The sequence below is a fragment of the Amphibalanus amphitrite genome, unplaced genomic scaffold, assembly GCF_019059575.1.
Source record: "Amphibalanus amphitrite isolate SeventyFive unplaced genomic scaffold, NRLGWU_Aamphi_draft 000159F_arrow, whole genome shotgun sequence".
NCBI classification, from domain to species: Eukaryota; Metazoa; Arthropoda; class Thecostraca; order Balanomorpha; family Balanidae; genus Amphibalanus; species Amphibalanus amphitrite.
In genome coordinates, this window is record NW_024881654.1 from 367,054 (window position 1) to 384,351 (window position 17,298).

Consider the following 17,298-nt stretch of genomic DNA (forward strand, 5'->3'; position numbering starts at 1 on the left):
GTGCTTACCGATGACACAGCTCTCTCCATTGTCCTCTACCTCTCTATCTGACAAAGTCTGATGTCCCCCAGGCTGCTGGTGACCTGGCCGATGCTCTTCTGGATCCTGTTCCTATAACGCTGTCCGCTCGTCTCTCAGACTGCTGGTGAATCTGACCGCACCGACACTGGTCCCGTCTCTCGTCATCTGACGCCCAGTTGTCCGTCAGGCTGGTTCCATCTCTTATACCCAATGTCCGTCAGGCTGCTGGTGAACCTGACGACGCCGGCTCTGGTGCTGTACGAGGAGGAGCTGCCCGGCGAGCGCGTGTCGCGCCGCTACTACATGGAGGTGATCCAGTACCTGCAGACCTACAAGGAGGCCTTCAGCGACAAGGTGTTCTGGGAGGCGCTCACCACTCGCATGGCAGCTCTGCTCGAAAAGGTAGGCTGCTGAAGAGGAGTCCATGGCGGGAAGTCGACCGACGGCGGTGAGAATGATTGTTAGACCGAAAAAATTGTAAGATGGTAATGACTTGATATGTTCGTGCATAATATGGTATGAATGTCGTCAACTGCTGGTTGACGACTTGGTGTCAGGCATTACTGATGTGATTATTGACATGATCCAGTTATGTAATAATTCCCCGTATGTTCTTTGCGTGTACCGGGTGGCCCAGAAAAAACGTTCCCAACTTTAAATCATTATTTCTCAGAAAGTGATAAAGATACAACATTGAAACTTCGAATAGTCAATGCAGCACACATTTTCAGTACATGGTGTGATTTTCATGGTGCTCGGTAAATTACTGTTTAAACAGTTCGTGTTTCAAGCATGCCATGTAAAAATTACTTTTTTGCTCCGATGTTTACTCTAAAATGTGAGTGAACGGGTCACTTTCACCCCACGGCACCGCGGCCTAGAGCCACGACTGCTACTGGCAGCTAGTCTCATTGATGGTTCGGGTCTCAGGATGACACATTCCCTCAGGCAACCACGATGGCTCTGTGCCAGCGGCATCGGAAGAAGTTTCCAGTTTTCTAACCATCTTGTGGCTCAAATGCTTTCCTGGCTGACATTTCTGGGAAAAGGTAACTTTTCAGCCAGGTTTTTTTGTCATCTGCTGGCAATGTTGTTTTTCATGAGCTATTCTGTGGTCTTCTGGCACAGGAATAGTCTGCTTTAGTTTGTTTTCCTTATCCGGTCGATTTACTGTTTGATCTACTGAAAGGAGGGTAATCAGCAGTAATCCATGCACCGCGCCACTCCTGCTCGAAACATGATTTGGTGTTGAAACGAATGGCATCCATGAGCACCATTTTGGCTCAGTATTTGAATATTTGGCACATGTGTGAGACAAAAATACTTAAAATAAGAACATACGTGTTGGTGTCATTCACGTGCTCTATTTTTTATTCTTTTTTATAACATGGGACGTCTAACCCAATCATCACTATCGTTTGACATCGGCAAAAAAAAAGCAAATACGTCTTGCTTAATTCAACTCAAGATTGCCAGCTTGTAAATGATGGTATAGTGTTGTAAGTTGGCATACCAATGCGCAAAGAAATGACGCAAACTTGATGAAAATTTTGGCTCGTTATTTGCACTCGAATTTGATATATAGACCTCCAAAGTTCGGAACGTTTTTTCTGGGCCACCCGGTATATTCTCCGCCGGCGGTATGTTTACCTATATGCCGGGAAAGGTGAGCCGGTGAAGGACTCTGCAGCTAACCGTTATTTGTGCCCCTCGCTCCTCTGCCCAGGACTGGGACAGCCGGATGGAGGACGATCGTCTGATGATCGAGCGCGTGCTGATTCTGGTCCGTAACGTCCTGCACATTCCCGTCAACCCGGCCGCCGAGAAACGCACCGACGACGACGCCAGCGTGCACGACCAGGTCGGTGCCGAGCGCCGCCACCACGAGAGGCTAGAGCTGTGGGATATGGTGGGAGATGTAGCCCTGGATGGGTTCGGGGGTTCCGATGCCATCGAGATGGTTGGAAACCTATTGATGTGTTTTCTTCATTCAAGTGGAAAATTGTTGTAGGAAAATGTCGATTTACCGATAACTAGTTTGTCTGCTCTTTGCGTTCTGACCGTTCGATATGTTCAAGATGTTTGTTCAGTATGTTTTTGCAACCTAGTTGACGTCTGTTCGCCGTTCCGTGGTTTGTAGGTTCTGTGGGCGATGCACCTGGCTAAGCTGGACGACATTATCCTCTTCATGGCGCAATCGGATGATGAGCAGCATCTTTGCATGCATATTATCGAGGTAAGCGCGGCTGCGGATAAAAACATCTGAAATTGCTTCTCGAGCTGTCGTGTGTAATGTGTTTAACCAAGTCACTGATGTCTTTTTTTTTTTTGTCAAAATTGCTATCGCGAATGATGCTGATATTCTAAAACATCGTAGCAGCTACTGCCTGGGTTATTTACATTCCTGCCGGTAGATGGCAGTGGCTGTGAGCGCCTGAATGTAGGGTGTACCGCATTGCTCGTTCTGGGATTCTGCGCTTCTGTTGAATGAGGGCGAGTCTGACCAGTTTTGAAAACTTCTTTTTGTAACTGAGCATTACAATATCATCGAATGGTTTCCTTTTAACCTGCTATATATTCATTAAACTCCGTTCTCGCAATTCTTGAGATCCGAGGAAAAGGATATGTCGCTCAGCGCCACACCCGTCGATACGGCGCACTTGAAGTTCGTTCTGCGGCCGCCAGGTGGTGTCACTGATGCTGCGGGAACAGGACGCCAAGCAGCTGGCGCGCTCCGGCGCGGCTCGCAGCCAGCAGGAGCGTGAGAAGGATGTCCGCGAGCTGGACCGGGTCCGCGTGCAGGAGCAGGAGCTCAAACAGAAGAAGGCCAAACAGCTGAGCAACCTCCGGTACGCGCGCAGGCCGGCTGGCCTCAGCCGCTGGCTCCGAGCTTGGGTCCGATTTCGATAAGGGTTCTCCCGGGTTTGTTTATCAGGACGCCAGTGAAGCGTGCGGATCGCTATTCATAAGGGTCGTCTCATCTCCGTTCGTCTCATTAGGGTCTTTATACGAGCGTAATTTATTCCCGGGTCTGCATTGACGAAATATCAAATGACTGGTTGATTCGTCGAAATTACTCATTTTTGCCGTTATGTGCTGTAGGATTTTTCGAGTGCCAACTAGGTCAATCACAGTAATATAATCATTTTCCCATGTACGGGAACGCACATCCACAAAGAGCCGCATAGGAGCTAAATTCATTCTTATTTGACCTTTTCACTGATCATTTGGAGGTTATTTTGTCCGGAACACAAACTTTAGGTTGATTTTTCACATAAAGTACATTTTACCCACTGACTGGTATTCAAATATGCTTACTGAAGCTATAGTTGTTCAGCACTGCCATCTTCATATACCACCATTTTCGCGTGTTGGGCGTGCTCACTCCCCCCCCCCCCTCTCTCCCTCAGACACACCCGGTTCGGCGGTACGTACACGGTACAGAACATGCGCTCGATCAGCGACCGGTCCCTCATCTACCACCAGCCCCTGGCCAGCATCAACGAGCTCTCCTTCGACAAGGGAAAGGTGAGACCGGTCCCTCATCTACCACCAGCCCCTGGCCAGCATCAACGAGCTCTCCTTCGACAAGGGAAAGGTGAGACCGGTCCCTCAGCCAGCATCAACGAGCTCTCCTTCGACAAGGGAAAGGTAAGACCGGTCCCTCATCTACCACCAGCCCCTGGCCAGCATCAACGAGCTCTCCTTCGACAAGGGAAAGGTAAGACCGGTCCCTCATCTACCACCAGCCTCTGGCCAGCATCAACGAGCTCTCCTTCGACAAGGGAAAGGTAAGACCGGTCCCTCATCTACCACCAGCCTCTGGCCAGCATCAACGAGCTCTCCTTCGACAAGGGAAAGGTGAGACCGGTCCCTCAGCCAGCATCAACGAGCTCTCCTTCGACAAGGGAAAGGTAAGACCGGTCCCTCATCTACCACCAGCCCCTGGCCAGCATCAACGAGCTCTCCTTCGACAAGGGAAAGGTAAGACCGGTCCCTCATCTACCACCAGCCTCTGGCCAGCATCAACGAGCTCTCCTTCGACAAGGGAAAGGTAAGACCGGTCCCTCATCTACCACCAGCCCCTGGCCAGCATCAACGAGCTCTCCTTCGACAAGGGAAAGGTAAGACCGGTCCCTCATCTACCACCAGCCTCTGGCCAGCATCAACGAGCTCTCCTTCGACAAGGGAAAGGTAAGACCGGTCCCTCATCTACCACCAGCCTCTGGCCAGCATCAACGAGCTCTCCTTCGACAAGGGAAAGGTGAGACCGGTCCCTCATCTACCACCAGCCCCTGGCCAGCATCGACGAGCTCTCCTTCGACAAGGGAAAGGTGAGACTGCCGGCGGACACAAGACCGGCCGGTGTATGCACCGGCAAGATGCACCGGCGTGAGTTTTTATCAAACCGTACTGACTCCTCGAACGATAATACATATATACGATATCTCTGTGGCCTGGCCTCATCACTTATTCTTTTTCTACTACTCTAACGCTCTCCGTGTTCGGTGTCCCAGGTGCCGAAGAAGACTCCGAAGAACCGTCAGCCGCTCTCTGACGGTGATGTGGCGCGCCGCTCCATGCTGACCATCCGACTCTTCCTCAAGCAGTTCTGCGCAGAGTTCCTCGAGGGCGCCTACAACAAGATCATGAACAACGTCAAGGTTAGAACGCCAGACGGGTGTGCAGGAAGGGGCTGCTAAAAGAAGCGAGGTAGCGTGCGCTGTGATTGATTTGCTACAGGGATAGTGATGGTTGGCTGGTCGGGATACACTGCCGGTCATCGATAGGTGACAAGCGCCGGTAAACTTAAGCACTGCTGTCTTGGGAGTAGCTCTAGGCTGTGTAGTGTATTCTGCATACGAGGTTAAACTGTATTTGTGGGGACTGACGGAGCTTTGCCGGTGAGGATGGAGTCAGTAGCTGGCCCCAACGTAGCTGTTACGTTGGTGGGGATTGTAGGGACCCACCGAGCTGTGGTTTTAGGATCCACCGATGTTTGTGGCGACTGTTGGGACCCAGAGACGGCCGTGACTGCTGTGACGCCAATTGTCACCGCTGCTGCGGCCGTCATCCGATCTGTCCGGTTTACGATCCAATGTGTGCTCCGTGAATGAGCCCGGGACGGTTTGTGGCGGTGTTCCCGGGACGCCTGAATGCGCCCGGTATTGCCGTACCCGGTAACCGGCTGAGTGCGGGCAGTCTCACAGAGGGAACGGTCTCAATGGTGACGGCAGTATATCATCCACAAATTGAACGCGGGGATTGAACTTTCATCTAACTAGAAAAGGCGAATAAATGCGTCTAAGTTTCGTGATCAATTATTTACACCATATCCTTTATTATTCATTCATCCATCGTTATCATTTCAATGAAATTATCCAATATTCGTCCATTGCCATCCCACTATCCTTCGAGGCCCCTCGCCCTCCGCCTTCGCTCCACCGTCCTCTCCTGTGTCGTGATTGAAGGTCGTCCCGGGTCACGGCGCAGGCTGCTGGAGCGGTCTGAAGGTCACGCTGGTCCCCGGGCACCCGGCCCTGACAGTGCCGTAGGTCACTGTGGGAGTGAGCGGAATGGGGTGATAGGTCAGAGAGGATAGGTCAGGGCTCATTAGTTGGAACGATGGTAGCTGAACTCAGATGTGCCGCTAATGCCAGCTATTTCAGATGTGTAGCTTGAAACAAGCAGGGGAGTTTGGGAATAACCTTATGTGGCGCGGGTCGGCACTGGTTCCGACTTCGTAGATGTGAGGGGGAATTGAATAAAGGGCATTCGAAAATGACAATAGCGTGCAGTATTTTGATGAACCCAAGGGATTGTCTCCTTCACATCGTTATTAGCGTTAGCGCCCAGACAGTAGATTCGAGTCGAGCCTGTTTTCTCGCTCTGGCTCTGCTCCAAGTTCCCACGCCGAGTTCGATCGCTGGCTGGCGTTGGAGTGGGATGTGGGATATTTCTCACCGATCGGAGTGGGTGTGAGATTTATCATCGATTAGAGCGGAATGTGAGGTCTCTTACCGTCGGAGTGGTTGCGAGCTTTCTTACCGATCGCCACTCCCTGAAAGAACTCTGACGGTCGAGAACCGCGAGTGGCGCACAGGCTGGTCTCGTAGGTAAAACATCGGACCTATAGGCGACAAACAGTTGTGCCCGCTTAATTGATTTCTTCCTAACCTGCGACACACGACGAATGTGCTTGTGCTGTGGATCTCACCACCTGATCGCGTTTTGACACGTTTCTTCAGCGGCGCAACGTGGGCTTTTTCGGACTGAAATTCGGGGTGGTTCCTTTCGTTGCATTTGAGAACTGACGGTCGTTCTCTCACAGCTTTACTTTACGCCCCCTTCAGCCATCAAACACTCTCTGAATGAGCTGGCGACGCAGCTAATCTAGAATGCTGATTACTGGGACAACTCAATCAGTTTGGGTTGTCCTCCCGTCTTGGTGAAATGCACTTGAGATTGTTTGTGTAGCACTCCAGCAGGCCTCTTTACTAGGTCGTAAGAGCTACTTGGCTAATAAAACTATGCTTTATTGCAGGATGACCTGGCGCGGGCCAAGGCTCAGGCCAACGACGAGTCGTACTATATGTGGGCCGTCAAGTTCTTCATGGAGTTCAACCGGTACAACGGCAGCTTCAAACTTGGACGAATCACGTGAGCTCCGTCACTAACTAGCTGGTGCTTACTACTGCTTACACTAGCCTGACGCAACTTTTTCGTGCTCTGCGTCAGTGACTGTTATCTGTCACTTCCCTGCTCTGTCATTTTAGGTTACTTGATTTCGACCACGAGTTCATACAGCTGGTGTGGACAAATGTTATCGAGTAGCACACTGGAGGAAGGCGAGCCTGATGCAATTACGGCAATGTGTAACTAGTCGCTGACTAGAATCTGTGCTGAACCTTAGAATATGTGCTGAACCGTGTGTGGCGTCTGACAGTCACTGTGCCCCTCAGTCCTAATACCCCTCCTTTATTTGTCACGACAGCCGCCCTCCGCCTCCTCTACTGACCACCAGCCGCCCCTTGGCAGGGAGACGCTGTCGGTGTCCATGTTCCACTACCTGCAGACACAGATGGAGTCCTACCTGGAGATGATGACCGTCGAAAAGCGCAAGATCCGTATCTGGTCCAAGCGCGCCCACCTGGCGCTCAGGGCCTACCAGGTATGTTGGCATGGGGATTGGGAGGGGTGCTCATGGGGCGTACACTGTACGGCACTTAAACAAAGACGTATTTACTTTTTACGTGTACTTACAAAGACGTATTTACGCGTACTTTCTTTTCATCAATTACTATTCATAAATAATGATTTAGTTTCAAGCTTCATATAATGCCCAAACAAATGTCGTATGCCATGTATCTGCCACGCTGCTATTGCTTCCCCCCAGGAGCTGCTGTTTACCATCCAGCACATGGACTCGGTTCGTGACGAGAGTGTCCGTGACGCCGCCAAGGTGCTGAAATCGAACCTGTTCTACATGCCCGAGTACCGGGAGCTGCTGTACGTGCTGCTCTGCAAGTACGACCCCATCAAAATGAGCAGGTGTGTACTGACCATGCTTGAACACCTGAGAACACATTCTATTTGTCTGTGGCATTGGATATCAGACGGCCATAATGTACTGCGCTCAGTTAGTTATAAATTGATTATTGGCATGTCTTCCAATCCCTCGGACTTGTCTGTAGTGACGGGTGCTGATTCAGGCGGGTAGATTTCTTTCTTTCTTTGGTCATCAATCATCATACACGTCCTCACGTGCGCACTGGCTGTGGTCTTGTGGCCCGTCTCTGCTTTTTACCGCCCCTCCCGTACGCTCATCAGCTGTATAATTAATTAGTCCGGCGCGCGGTCGACCGGAGCAGCTCTGTTTACGGCTTCGCACGGCCAAATGGCTCTCCCGAGACCGCGGGAGGCCCCTCTGGCGGCTGCCACTTGGTGGGATTCGTCTGCCGCCGCCGGCGCACGATGTGCTGAGGTGACGTGGTTTACCGAGCCGCGGCTCACATGAATGGGCCTGACGTCAATGCTGCCGTCGGCTGGGGTTATTTTCTCTCTCCTGATATGCATACAGGTTGTGAAAACATGTGCTAGAAATTATACTGGGGAACGTGGTTTGCCTGTGAATATTATTTTTCCACTTTTTAGCCAGGAGATCGCTGACATGTCTCCACCGAGAACCATTGAGTAGTTTCTTTGTCGTCCTACAGTCCGCCGAGGGCTGTCACGTAGCTGCGGTTAGCCGACTAATTGACGGTCGCCCGCACTTCGTGCGGCGGACGGGGCGACATTTATATTCACCGCCGCGCCGCTCATAGACCCCGGTCCGAGCGGAGACGCTGTGTCACGGCGCTCCGAGAGACGTGCCTCCCCGCGACTGCTGCGGCTCAGTGACCGCCCGGGCCGGCTGTCCTGGGGACGTCTGGGGCGTGTGTTACGAGCGTCAGACGTGTGCTGACATGGATTCTCCTCTGTCGATACGAGACAGTGTCTGTAGCTGCTCGAAAACGTGGCAAAAATATAAAACAAAGACTTAAGCCAAAGCTCTTACGATGCCGACTCCTTTACTTGCTTTGATGTTAGCGATAGTTGTCAACCGATCAACATGAAAGATGTATTTCTCCAAGCAAACGCCAGTGGATACGCATTTAGAGCCATAATTCACAGATGTGGGCTATTGTCGCGCTGGGACCGTCATGCAGAGGGCTCGAGGTGCAGTTTCGGCATCTTTGGCGCCCGGTGTCGACAGTTCGGATGCGGGGAGATGGATCGGCGAGTCGTGCGTCGCCATAGGGGTGCGGGTTTCGTAATAAGATGCCCCTCTGACCCCAATAATGCCGCCATAAATTGCGTGTGCCACGCCTAACTTGCATGGAATTGGATGGCGTCGTTAGTAGGCGCGATTGGTGGCGGCGCCGAGTCTTCGAGACGCTCTAAATTACGACCGGGGAGAGGGAGATAATAAGAGGCGGGAGTGTTTGCCGTCACCCCTCCCCCTCGATCGGGCGCCGTGGGAGGTAGAAGGTGGAATGGGGAGGGATTTGGAGCGATCCCTCCCTCACTGTGCCGGAGCGGAAATGTTTTCCGAGAGGGATGTCTGTCAGAGGATGGCACAAACACCGGCGACTGCGCAGTGCTCTCGGAAGACGCTCAGCCATGTTGGGCCCCCAGAATGTCTACAGACATCGGCTAGAATGGGGAGCTCCGCTCAGCCGGTCTTCTGTTATGCAGATGAGAGTGGGGGAGACTTTTGATGCGTTATAAGTCGGACTGTGCCGTCGTGTTTATGCAGCTTCACGGTGAAATTCGCCGCAGTCGGTGGCTGTAGGAAATAACTTGTCTCAAGTTTATCTCGATGTTCTTACTAAATCCTATGTGTAAAATGCATTTGAAATATGATTTTGATGTATATGCACAAGCACATTCGATTAGAAATGTAAATATAGATTCTGCGGCCTCGTGGTAACATCAGGTGTCATCGTAAAGTTCTTTCGTTGCCTGAAACTTGTGAATTAGGTGATATTTTTGGCCCTGAGTTTGTATCGCCAGCGATGAGTGTGTTTCCTGTGCTCGGCTGGTTCCGTCTCCTACCTCCCGCTCCCAGATGAACGCCAGTAACGCTGACATTCCGGCTCTAATCACGCCCCTGTCGGCGACACCTGTCCGGCCCCGCTGGGACGCCCCGCAGCGGCAATTTGCCAACGTCGCCCCCGATCAGAGAGCGTGCGTCGGCCGCCCAGGGGGCCGTCACCGACCGTCCGGGGGGGGGGGGCGTCCCCCCACAGTCCGACCCACGGGGGGGGGGGGGGCAGCTCCGCCGGCCGCCGGCCCTCACTGAAACTGTTTTTCAACCCAACGTCGCTCTGTCCCGCGGATGAAATGAAAGCAATCGGGAGCGCCAGTCCCACCGGGAAGTGCAATCAAACGTTTCGATTACCGGTTCAATATGCACCCGTCCGGCTTCCATCTGTCCCGTCCCTATGCCGCGCGTCCCCCTCTCCCTCTCCCCCACCTCGCCCCCTCGGAACGCTATCCGATTGGTCCCGCAATGTGCTACATGGTTGGATAGAGTTGAGTCGATCGGCTATGGCCGTTTTTCAATCTCTTAACGTGATTGGGTTGATTCAAAAACCGTCTTTGGGCTTTCTTGTGCGAAATTCGCTCGCTTTCATGCGATTGCCTTACGCGGATGGTAGTTCCAGATTTCCTCTATTTCTTTCGATTCACCTCCAATTGAATTGTTTGAAAGCCTTCTTAGCACCGGAGAACGAAAACATTCTCTGGGGATTCGGTGTCGGTTGGTATTGCTTTCCTTACAGTATTGTTTTGACCGCTCTCCTTTCAGGAAGTACGTTCTGTAACCAATCATTCATCATTCATAACCTCTTTCATCCACGTCTGCTTTGTGTGTGTTCTTAGGAAGTTTGGTGTGGCCCCTGGGTCCATTTCTGATGGATGATCGGCTGTACTCGTATATTTTAGCGCGGCTTTAACTGCGTCTTCTGTGCTCTCCTCAGAAACTTTCTGACTGACCTGGTGGAGACGACGCACGTCTTCATCCGGCTGCTGGAGCGTTTCTCCGGCGGCGGCAGGATCGTCGTCAAGCAGAAGGCCAAGGCCAAGAAGAGGAAGACCAAGCGCACAAATGCCGGTGAGAAGTGCAAGCATGATTATTTTCTTTTGAACGATCGCTACGGAAATGGAAATATTTTGGACAAACACCCTGGTTGATTTGTTTTCGCAGCTTGTCTGCGGGCTTATCATGTGCTTTTTGTGTATTTTCAAGTGTTTAGCACAAAACGCGAGCGATGTCATGCGTGGACGAGAGACATCGTTTGCCTAGAGTTTGTTCACTCATGTCTGTTGGAATGCCCAAGGCATTGGGCATCATCACAAATGAGAATCGGCCCAGCCTGTGCTTTATACATTCCCCGCAGTCATTGAAGTTGTATCGTTTTCATCGAGATAAGCCATGCAGCTCTCAGCCATGAAAAGCGCCAACTCCGGACACAAATCACGCACTGACGCTACGCACACATTTGCTGATGAGTGACTCCCGGAGGAGTTATGTTCCCGAGCGTCCCGATAATGTCCGCACGAACACAGCGATATGTCTCCGCTGTGGATTTAGTGGCCGCTTTCCTCGGCGGCGGCCTTATGTTCGCCGACGACACCCATGGGAACTGAGCTTTATGTGTGTGCGATCAAACGATATTGCTTCAGATATCTAGTGTGACCGCTGCTGTATTTGCATTTTCTCCAGTCTATTGATGCTTTATTGGTTTTGGGTCTACTACCAAATGTGACAGTCTTTTATCACTGAAGCATTTGAACATGACAACGATTCTGCCTTTTTGAGTAATAATTTCGTCCGCAGGGCTATTGCTAGACCAGAAAGCGGCTTCACATAATTTCATATTCTGTCTGTGTTTGGACGATTGCCAAGGCGATCAGGATCGATATGTCTGTGTGGTCACTTGCTCCTCCAAACCAATCACTTCTTTGAACGTCTCCAGTTATAGCTCAGTTTCGCCGCTGCCATCCTCTAAGGCCTGTCGTATCCCTCCTCCCTCTATTTCAAACCCTGCTCATGATTGTTTGTTCTCTTTCATTGTTACCTACGCTCGCGTTTGATATGCCCACATTTTCCGGTTTTGTTTTCTCCCGTTCTCCCGTTCTCCGGACTGACGGCCGACCGTGTGTCCACCAGGTGGTCCGGGCGGCGGGCCGGCCGGCGCGCCCCCTCCCCCGGACCCGGAGCTGACCTGGGACGGACTCAGTGACGAGCTGTCCGCGGCCATCCAGGGTGAGCGCCAGCTGCCCGAGGACGTGCGGCCGTTCGACGCGGCCAGCGAGGTGCCTGTGCAGGATCAGAGGTGAGCGGTCCGCTACAATACAGTCAGTGCAGGATCAGAGGTGAACGGTCCGCTACAATACAGTCAGGGTTGATGATACGTAACAGGCACGGTGTTGCTGGGTTGTCATCAGCAACGTTTACTCAACAAAGTAGCAATGAGAGATGCAATCACAGCTCGTTTGCTCTGGTTGGTCCGGTTCGATAGCTGTCCACCTGCCACCGACAGCAGGACGTTAGTAGAAACCTTACCTCCGGCTGACAAAAGAGACGACATCTCACATTTCTTCCCCAGGGCTGAAATACAATAACTGGGAGACGCTCCTTCCTAACAGCAAAATTTATTTCGCTGGCCCGGAGACAAATGAACGAACTTTACGAGTCCTGCTTATTCCGTTGCCCTTCTGTTTCGAATATATTCCAGGCAGTACCACTTAAAGTTCTGCGGAAGTAAATATTTCCGGTTCCGTCCGCCCCGTTTTCCCAACGACATTGCTTTCAACTGTTTCATTCTGCTCATGTGTGACAGTTGAAATTATGAAATTAAACTGCGTTGGTCGGTGGCAGGTGGACAGCTATCGAACCGGACCAACCAGAGCAAACGAGCTGTGATTGCATCTCTCATCTTCAGCTGTCCACCGGCCGGAAGGGACGCCGCAACAGTACGTCACCATTCACTGGGAACCCTCAGGGCGGCCTTGTGCACCGTTAGTCATGGGAGTCAGTGGGCGGCTGATGGTGGACGGTGGGCTCTAGGTGGCTAGCGGTGGGCCGTGGGGCTAATTAGTGTTGGGTAGTCGATAAGCCCCATTACTTTTTGGGAGGACGTGTCCTATTCAATCCCTTTCCGACACAGAGGCGGCTGCATGCCCTACTCTGCTGACCCCAGAAGCGCCTGCCCTCCCCCACAGTCACGCGGTGACGCCGCGGCGGTGACCGACCTTTGTTAAACTCCGGCCAGCTTTCTTCGAGTGCGAACACCGCCTAACTGAATTACGCCACTGTAGATCCGACCAGCGACCGAATTAGACACCGGGTCGCTAAATTGTGAGCCGGCGACTGCGTAGCATGCCGCCTGAATCATAGTTCGTAATTTCGCCGGCTCTACGTTGCAATGTCGTACTGTTAAATTACAAAATGCCAGAAAATGTCCGATTCATTTTCGGTCTATACTGTGCATGTTTGCTCGATTTCAGATGAGAATCTGGCAAGCGTTTATTTATCGGATTGCTCATATCAATTATCAATGCTATTTTTAGCTTCAGCCATTAAACTGAAGTACAGCCCATCCCACAGCCGAAAGTTTAATGACGTCATTCAGGCGACAGCAGAAGGCCATTAATTTTAATTGGCCCTCCAGCCCGGCTAAGAATGTCAAAGTTTAGTTCACTGACTATAATTGACAATTATACCATATGATGTGCAGTTTAATATGCGACCATGTAACATCTAATATGGATTTCTGTCGAGACATTTTGGTATAGCTGATTACCCGAATCAGCTCACTTCGCTGCTCAACATGGCTCCTCAGTTCTCACCACTGCTTCATCGTATGCCTCGATATAAACTCATCATCACCCCCACCTCTATCACCATAGTCATCACGACCGCCTCCAAGACCCGAACCCCGCCGCCATTCACTGATAAAACCACCACCGCCGCCGCCGCCTCTGCCGCCGTCACAGCGCCTGACCATCAGTCACAAGCTCTCCGTTTACTGCTGACCTCAGCGGCGATATCCCGGCGCCGTGCGCCGCGGCTGAGCTGCCGAGCTCCCCCGGACGCCCTGAACCCTCCCCCCACCGTCCGAGGGGACGGATAGGCGGTCTCATGGTGAATCGGGCAGGATTCCGGCGGCTGCCTCGGCCGACTGATGGCACCACTCAGGGGTGGATCGGAATATGGGGGCTGACGGTGAGACTGGAGAGCGCCGCAGCGGCACGTGCCGGCGGCCGAGCGGCGGTCGACGGCTCATGAGCGGCGCCGGCTCTAAATGGGAGCTGCTGCGAGCTGGCTTCGGGTAGCGCAGAGTGGTGCGAAATACCTGTGAGAAACTCGGTCCTGAGACGGGCCTGCGATGTTAGCTAGTCTCTGCTGTCTGCTTGAGATATCAGCTCTTCATTTATGTTTTACCTGTTGTATTTAGCGTGCAATAAGTGCTCTGATCGCTGACTTGTGTTCCCGAGTGACGTTGGGCGATTTGTCTCTCCCACAGGACGGACGCGATGCTGCGGATTCAGGACCATCTGAGGGCCGGAGAGCCGACCGACGCGCTGGCTCTGCTCAGGGCGGCCAGGTGAGCGATACAGCGCGCAAATAGTCTCTTTGAACCCACACTGGCGGACCGAGTGGCTGCAATAATCCGGCTAGTTTAAACACTGCGCAGGTGCCGTGGGCTTGATCGGGCACTAGGCATTTACTGCGGACTGGCCCTCATGGTGCCATGGCCGCTGAATTAGGTCCGTGTTACAGCGGCCTTGTCGGACAATTAGTCTGGAGCCGGCCGGCCACCTAATGACCGTACGGCGAGCGGCGAGTGCCGTAAACCACACCTGTGCAATTGGCCGGAGCGCTGCGCCGAGTGAGTTGACTAATCACTGGAACTAAATGAACCCGGCGGACGAACTCGAGTTGATGGTGGAGTGGGGGTTTGGCCAGCAGCAGCGCAGTGCCAGGAACTGGTGTGTCAGACCTGGACGGTCGGCAGGGTCTGAGATAAGAGTCTGCACGGAGCCACTGCACGGAGCGAGCACACGTTCGCACTGGGTCCGCGGGGATCTCTGTGCTAACCGCTCGCTGCATCATTAACCGGCGCGCGACCGGCGGTGTACCCGGCGCCGTACCCAATCCCCCCGATGGCGACGTGTCGAGCGTGACAGCTGTCGCGTGCGAGGCCGGGGGATTTCTGATCCCCGCCGGCTCTGACCGGGCGAGCGGATCCGGCCACCGCTGGGCCGGCAACCAATCGGTCACGATCGCTGTTGGCTGACCAGAGGTGGACAGAAAGACGGATGTCGGATATTGTACCTTTTCTGTTTGTTGTACGGTCAATGACTTTTGGATCGCGCTTGCTTGCCGAGGAATTCAAGGGAAATGAAGTTCAAGAGTTATTAAAGTTGCAAATTATAAATGAGCTGGTGCCACCAAACACCACCCTGCTAGCGGACCGGGTCGTCCCCGTTCCGCGTGCGTCCGTACGGCCCCATATGAGCGGCGATTGTCGGTACGCATGGCGGACGGTCACGTATGGACGTCCGGCCGCCGCGCCTCTGGACCACGCGCGGCCCGCTATTGGCAGAATCAGTGTCCGCGGTGCACAGCTGAGTCGTTCTTCAGCAGTCGCCTCCAAACACTGAACAAGGCTGGACTGCGCTCTTTTATACAGAGTGTTAGTCAATGGCATTTTTTTTTCTTTGGTGGTTCACTGTGCTTTGAACTTGGATGCTTTAAACTTTGTTGTATTTGACTTTAAAGGTCCCTTTCTTATTTTTGTCTCACCGGATCTTTCACCTGGATGAGTTCGAAGTTCGTCATAGTTACGCTCCTTTCAGAGAGTTTTACACTGTGGAGCGGCCGGGCGCTGCTCGAATGGTCCGGCGGCGGCCGAGTTTGCGCCGTCTAACCGCGTTACGTGCCCGGCTAATTTGATTTTTACGCTGTCTGCCGTCGGCTCGGACAGGGCTCTCTGAGGCGCCCCGCCGGCCGGCGCGGTGCTGTGGGCGCTTTCTGACACCGGTCTGACGCGATTCCGAACTCCCCCGCTGCAGATGACGTGTGGGAACTCAGAACTAACTCAGTTCTGATGGCGCGTGCGCTTCTCAGATATGACCAGTTGCAGGAAAAGCGGATCAGCTCCACTTCGATCAGTGGTGTGGCAGGATGGATTACTGAAGAAATCTGACTAGGCTCAGTGTAAAATCCTATGCCGTATGTTGGGCATCGAACGCGTCAAATCAATGCTGCAGCCGGTCCTCAATGACGTTAATGGTTGGTGAATTAGCGCACCTGTAGCCGCTGAGCGCTGGTCGGTGTTGGCTGACGTCACTGGTCTCAGGTGCGGTCCGATGACGTCACCGACTCCCACGGGCGGCGGACGGGGACGGCGCGGCGTTAGTGGCGCGGCGGTGGCAATCTCGGCGCGGCGCGGCTCCGGCTGATGGCCGCGGCCGGCCCGCTGATGAGACATTCCGCACCGGATGGCGTCATTGGCCCGGTCGGCTCGAACCCATCGGCGCGCCTGTCTATCGGACGGCCGATCGGCGCCCCGCGATCGAGGGGAGGGGGTGACTCCTGGCCGCGCACCGCTCCCCGGACCACACTCCGACCCCTGACCGCGCTCTGACCCCGACCCCTGACCGCGCACTGCCGTCCAATGGGACTTGGTTTGGCTGAACCTGGTATAAACTGTACTGGGAGGAGGTGTTAGGCGGTTCGGTATCTGTAAACAGGCGGGATGTGTATGATAAAGTGTGTAAGAGCAGCTATTCACGTATTGCTTTTTCAGTTTTAGGCTTTATAGCTGCATTTTTGGTGCTGCTTTGTGATTTTCATACCATATAAAGGATTGAAGATAAGATTTTCCCTGGAAGGTCTGTTTTCTCTCGGTACCGCTCATTGCATTCAGCCTAGCGCCCCAGGCCTTTCAGATGTGTCTCTCTTAATTGCTTATGGATTCGTTTGCTGTACTCGTGATCCAGTCTCTGAACCTTTTTTAATTTTCCTCGGGTGTTTCAAACTTATAAGACGCACAAGTCGTTGTTTTGGAATCTTCAAAGGGTTCGAGCTGTACCGGCGTGTCTGATGTCAGCGCACATTTAATCAAGGAGGCATCCGCTTAGTGCGTTTTATCTCGCTTTTTTGTTTCGGAAGGAATACGAGCTTTATTAGGTTGATGGCGGTGTCGCGGGGCCGCTGTGAGCCGGCGCTTCCCCCTTCCGCTGCCGGGCCGCGCTCGGGGGCAGATATTGGAAGAGGCGCTTATGCAATCAGCACTCGGCGGCACAAGCCGACTGTCTGGCCCGGGGGACGCGTGAAAATCGCCGCCGCTTTACACCCTCGCAGATAAAACGTGAGGGCGGCCGGGCTGCGGCCGTTTCTATGCGCGCTGCGCCTCAGAGGATTGGCTGGCCGTCGCTCGTGAGGAGGGGTGGCCGCGTCAGGTCGAGAGCGCTGCGATTTTACGACAGCTCCGAACCGAAATGGTGGCTACTAACGGTTAGTGGTCGGTAGTAAAGGGACGCCTGCTCGCTTTATAAGCCTTTGCTGTTTTTTACTCAAACATCTCATCCTCAGGGGTGGCTTGATGCAGCTACGACGTAAAGCATGTCTGCAGGTTACTCTGATGATGCGCCCAAATGTTGTAATGTGAGCTCCACCGTCACCCGAGCGCGACATCCATCTCCGTCGTCGACCAGATT

The 17,298-nt window shown here is 53.1% G+C and overlaps 1 protein-coding gene across 1 annotated transcript in view; it reads left to right on the forward strand.

The window, feature by feature from the left end:
- LOC122383280 (protein timeless homolog) overlaps window positions 1-17,298 on the forward strand; it is a 34,733-nt gene that overhangs the window by 3,162 nt on the left and 14,273 nt on the right. The window contains exons 4-15 of the mRNA XM_043369557.1: window positions 243-423; window positions 1,748-1,882; window positions 2,162-2,257; window positions 2,707-2,870; window positions 3,432-3,549; window positions 4,539-4,685; window positions 6,566-6,681; window positions 7,060-7,192; window positions 7,418-7,572; window positions 10,545-10,678; window positions 11,738-11,903; window positions 14,097-14,177. Coding sequence (XP_043225492.1) covers window positions 243-423; window positions 1,748-1,882; window positions 2,162-2,257; window positions 2,707-2,870; window positions 3,432-3,549; window positions 4,539-4,685; window positions 6,566-6,681; window positions 7,060-7,192; window positions 7,418-7,572; window positions 10,545-10,678; window positions 11,738-11,903; window positions 14,097-14,177 — 1,626 coding nt within the window. The remainder of the gene's footprint in view (window positions 1-242; window positions 424-1,747; window positions 1,883-2,161; window positions 2,258-2,706; window positions 2,871-3,431; window positions 3,550-4,538; window positions 4,686-6,565; window positions 6,682-7,059; window positions 7,193-7,417; window positions 7,573-10,544; window positions 10,679-11,737; window positions 11,904-14,096; window positions 14,178-17,298) is intronic.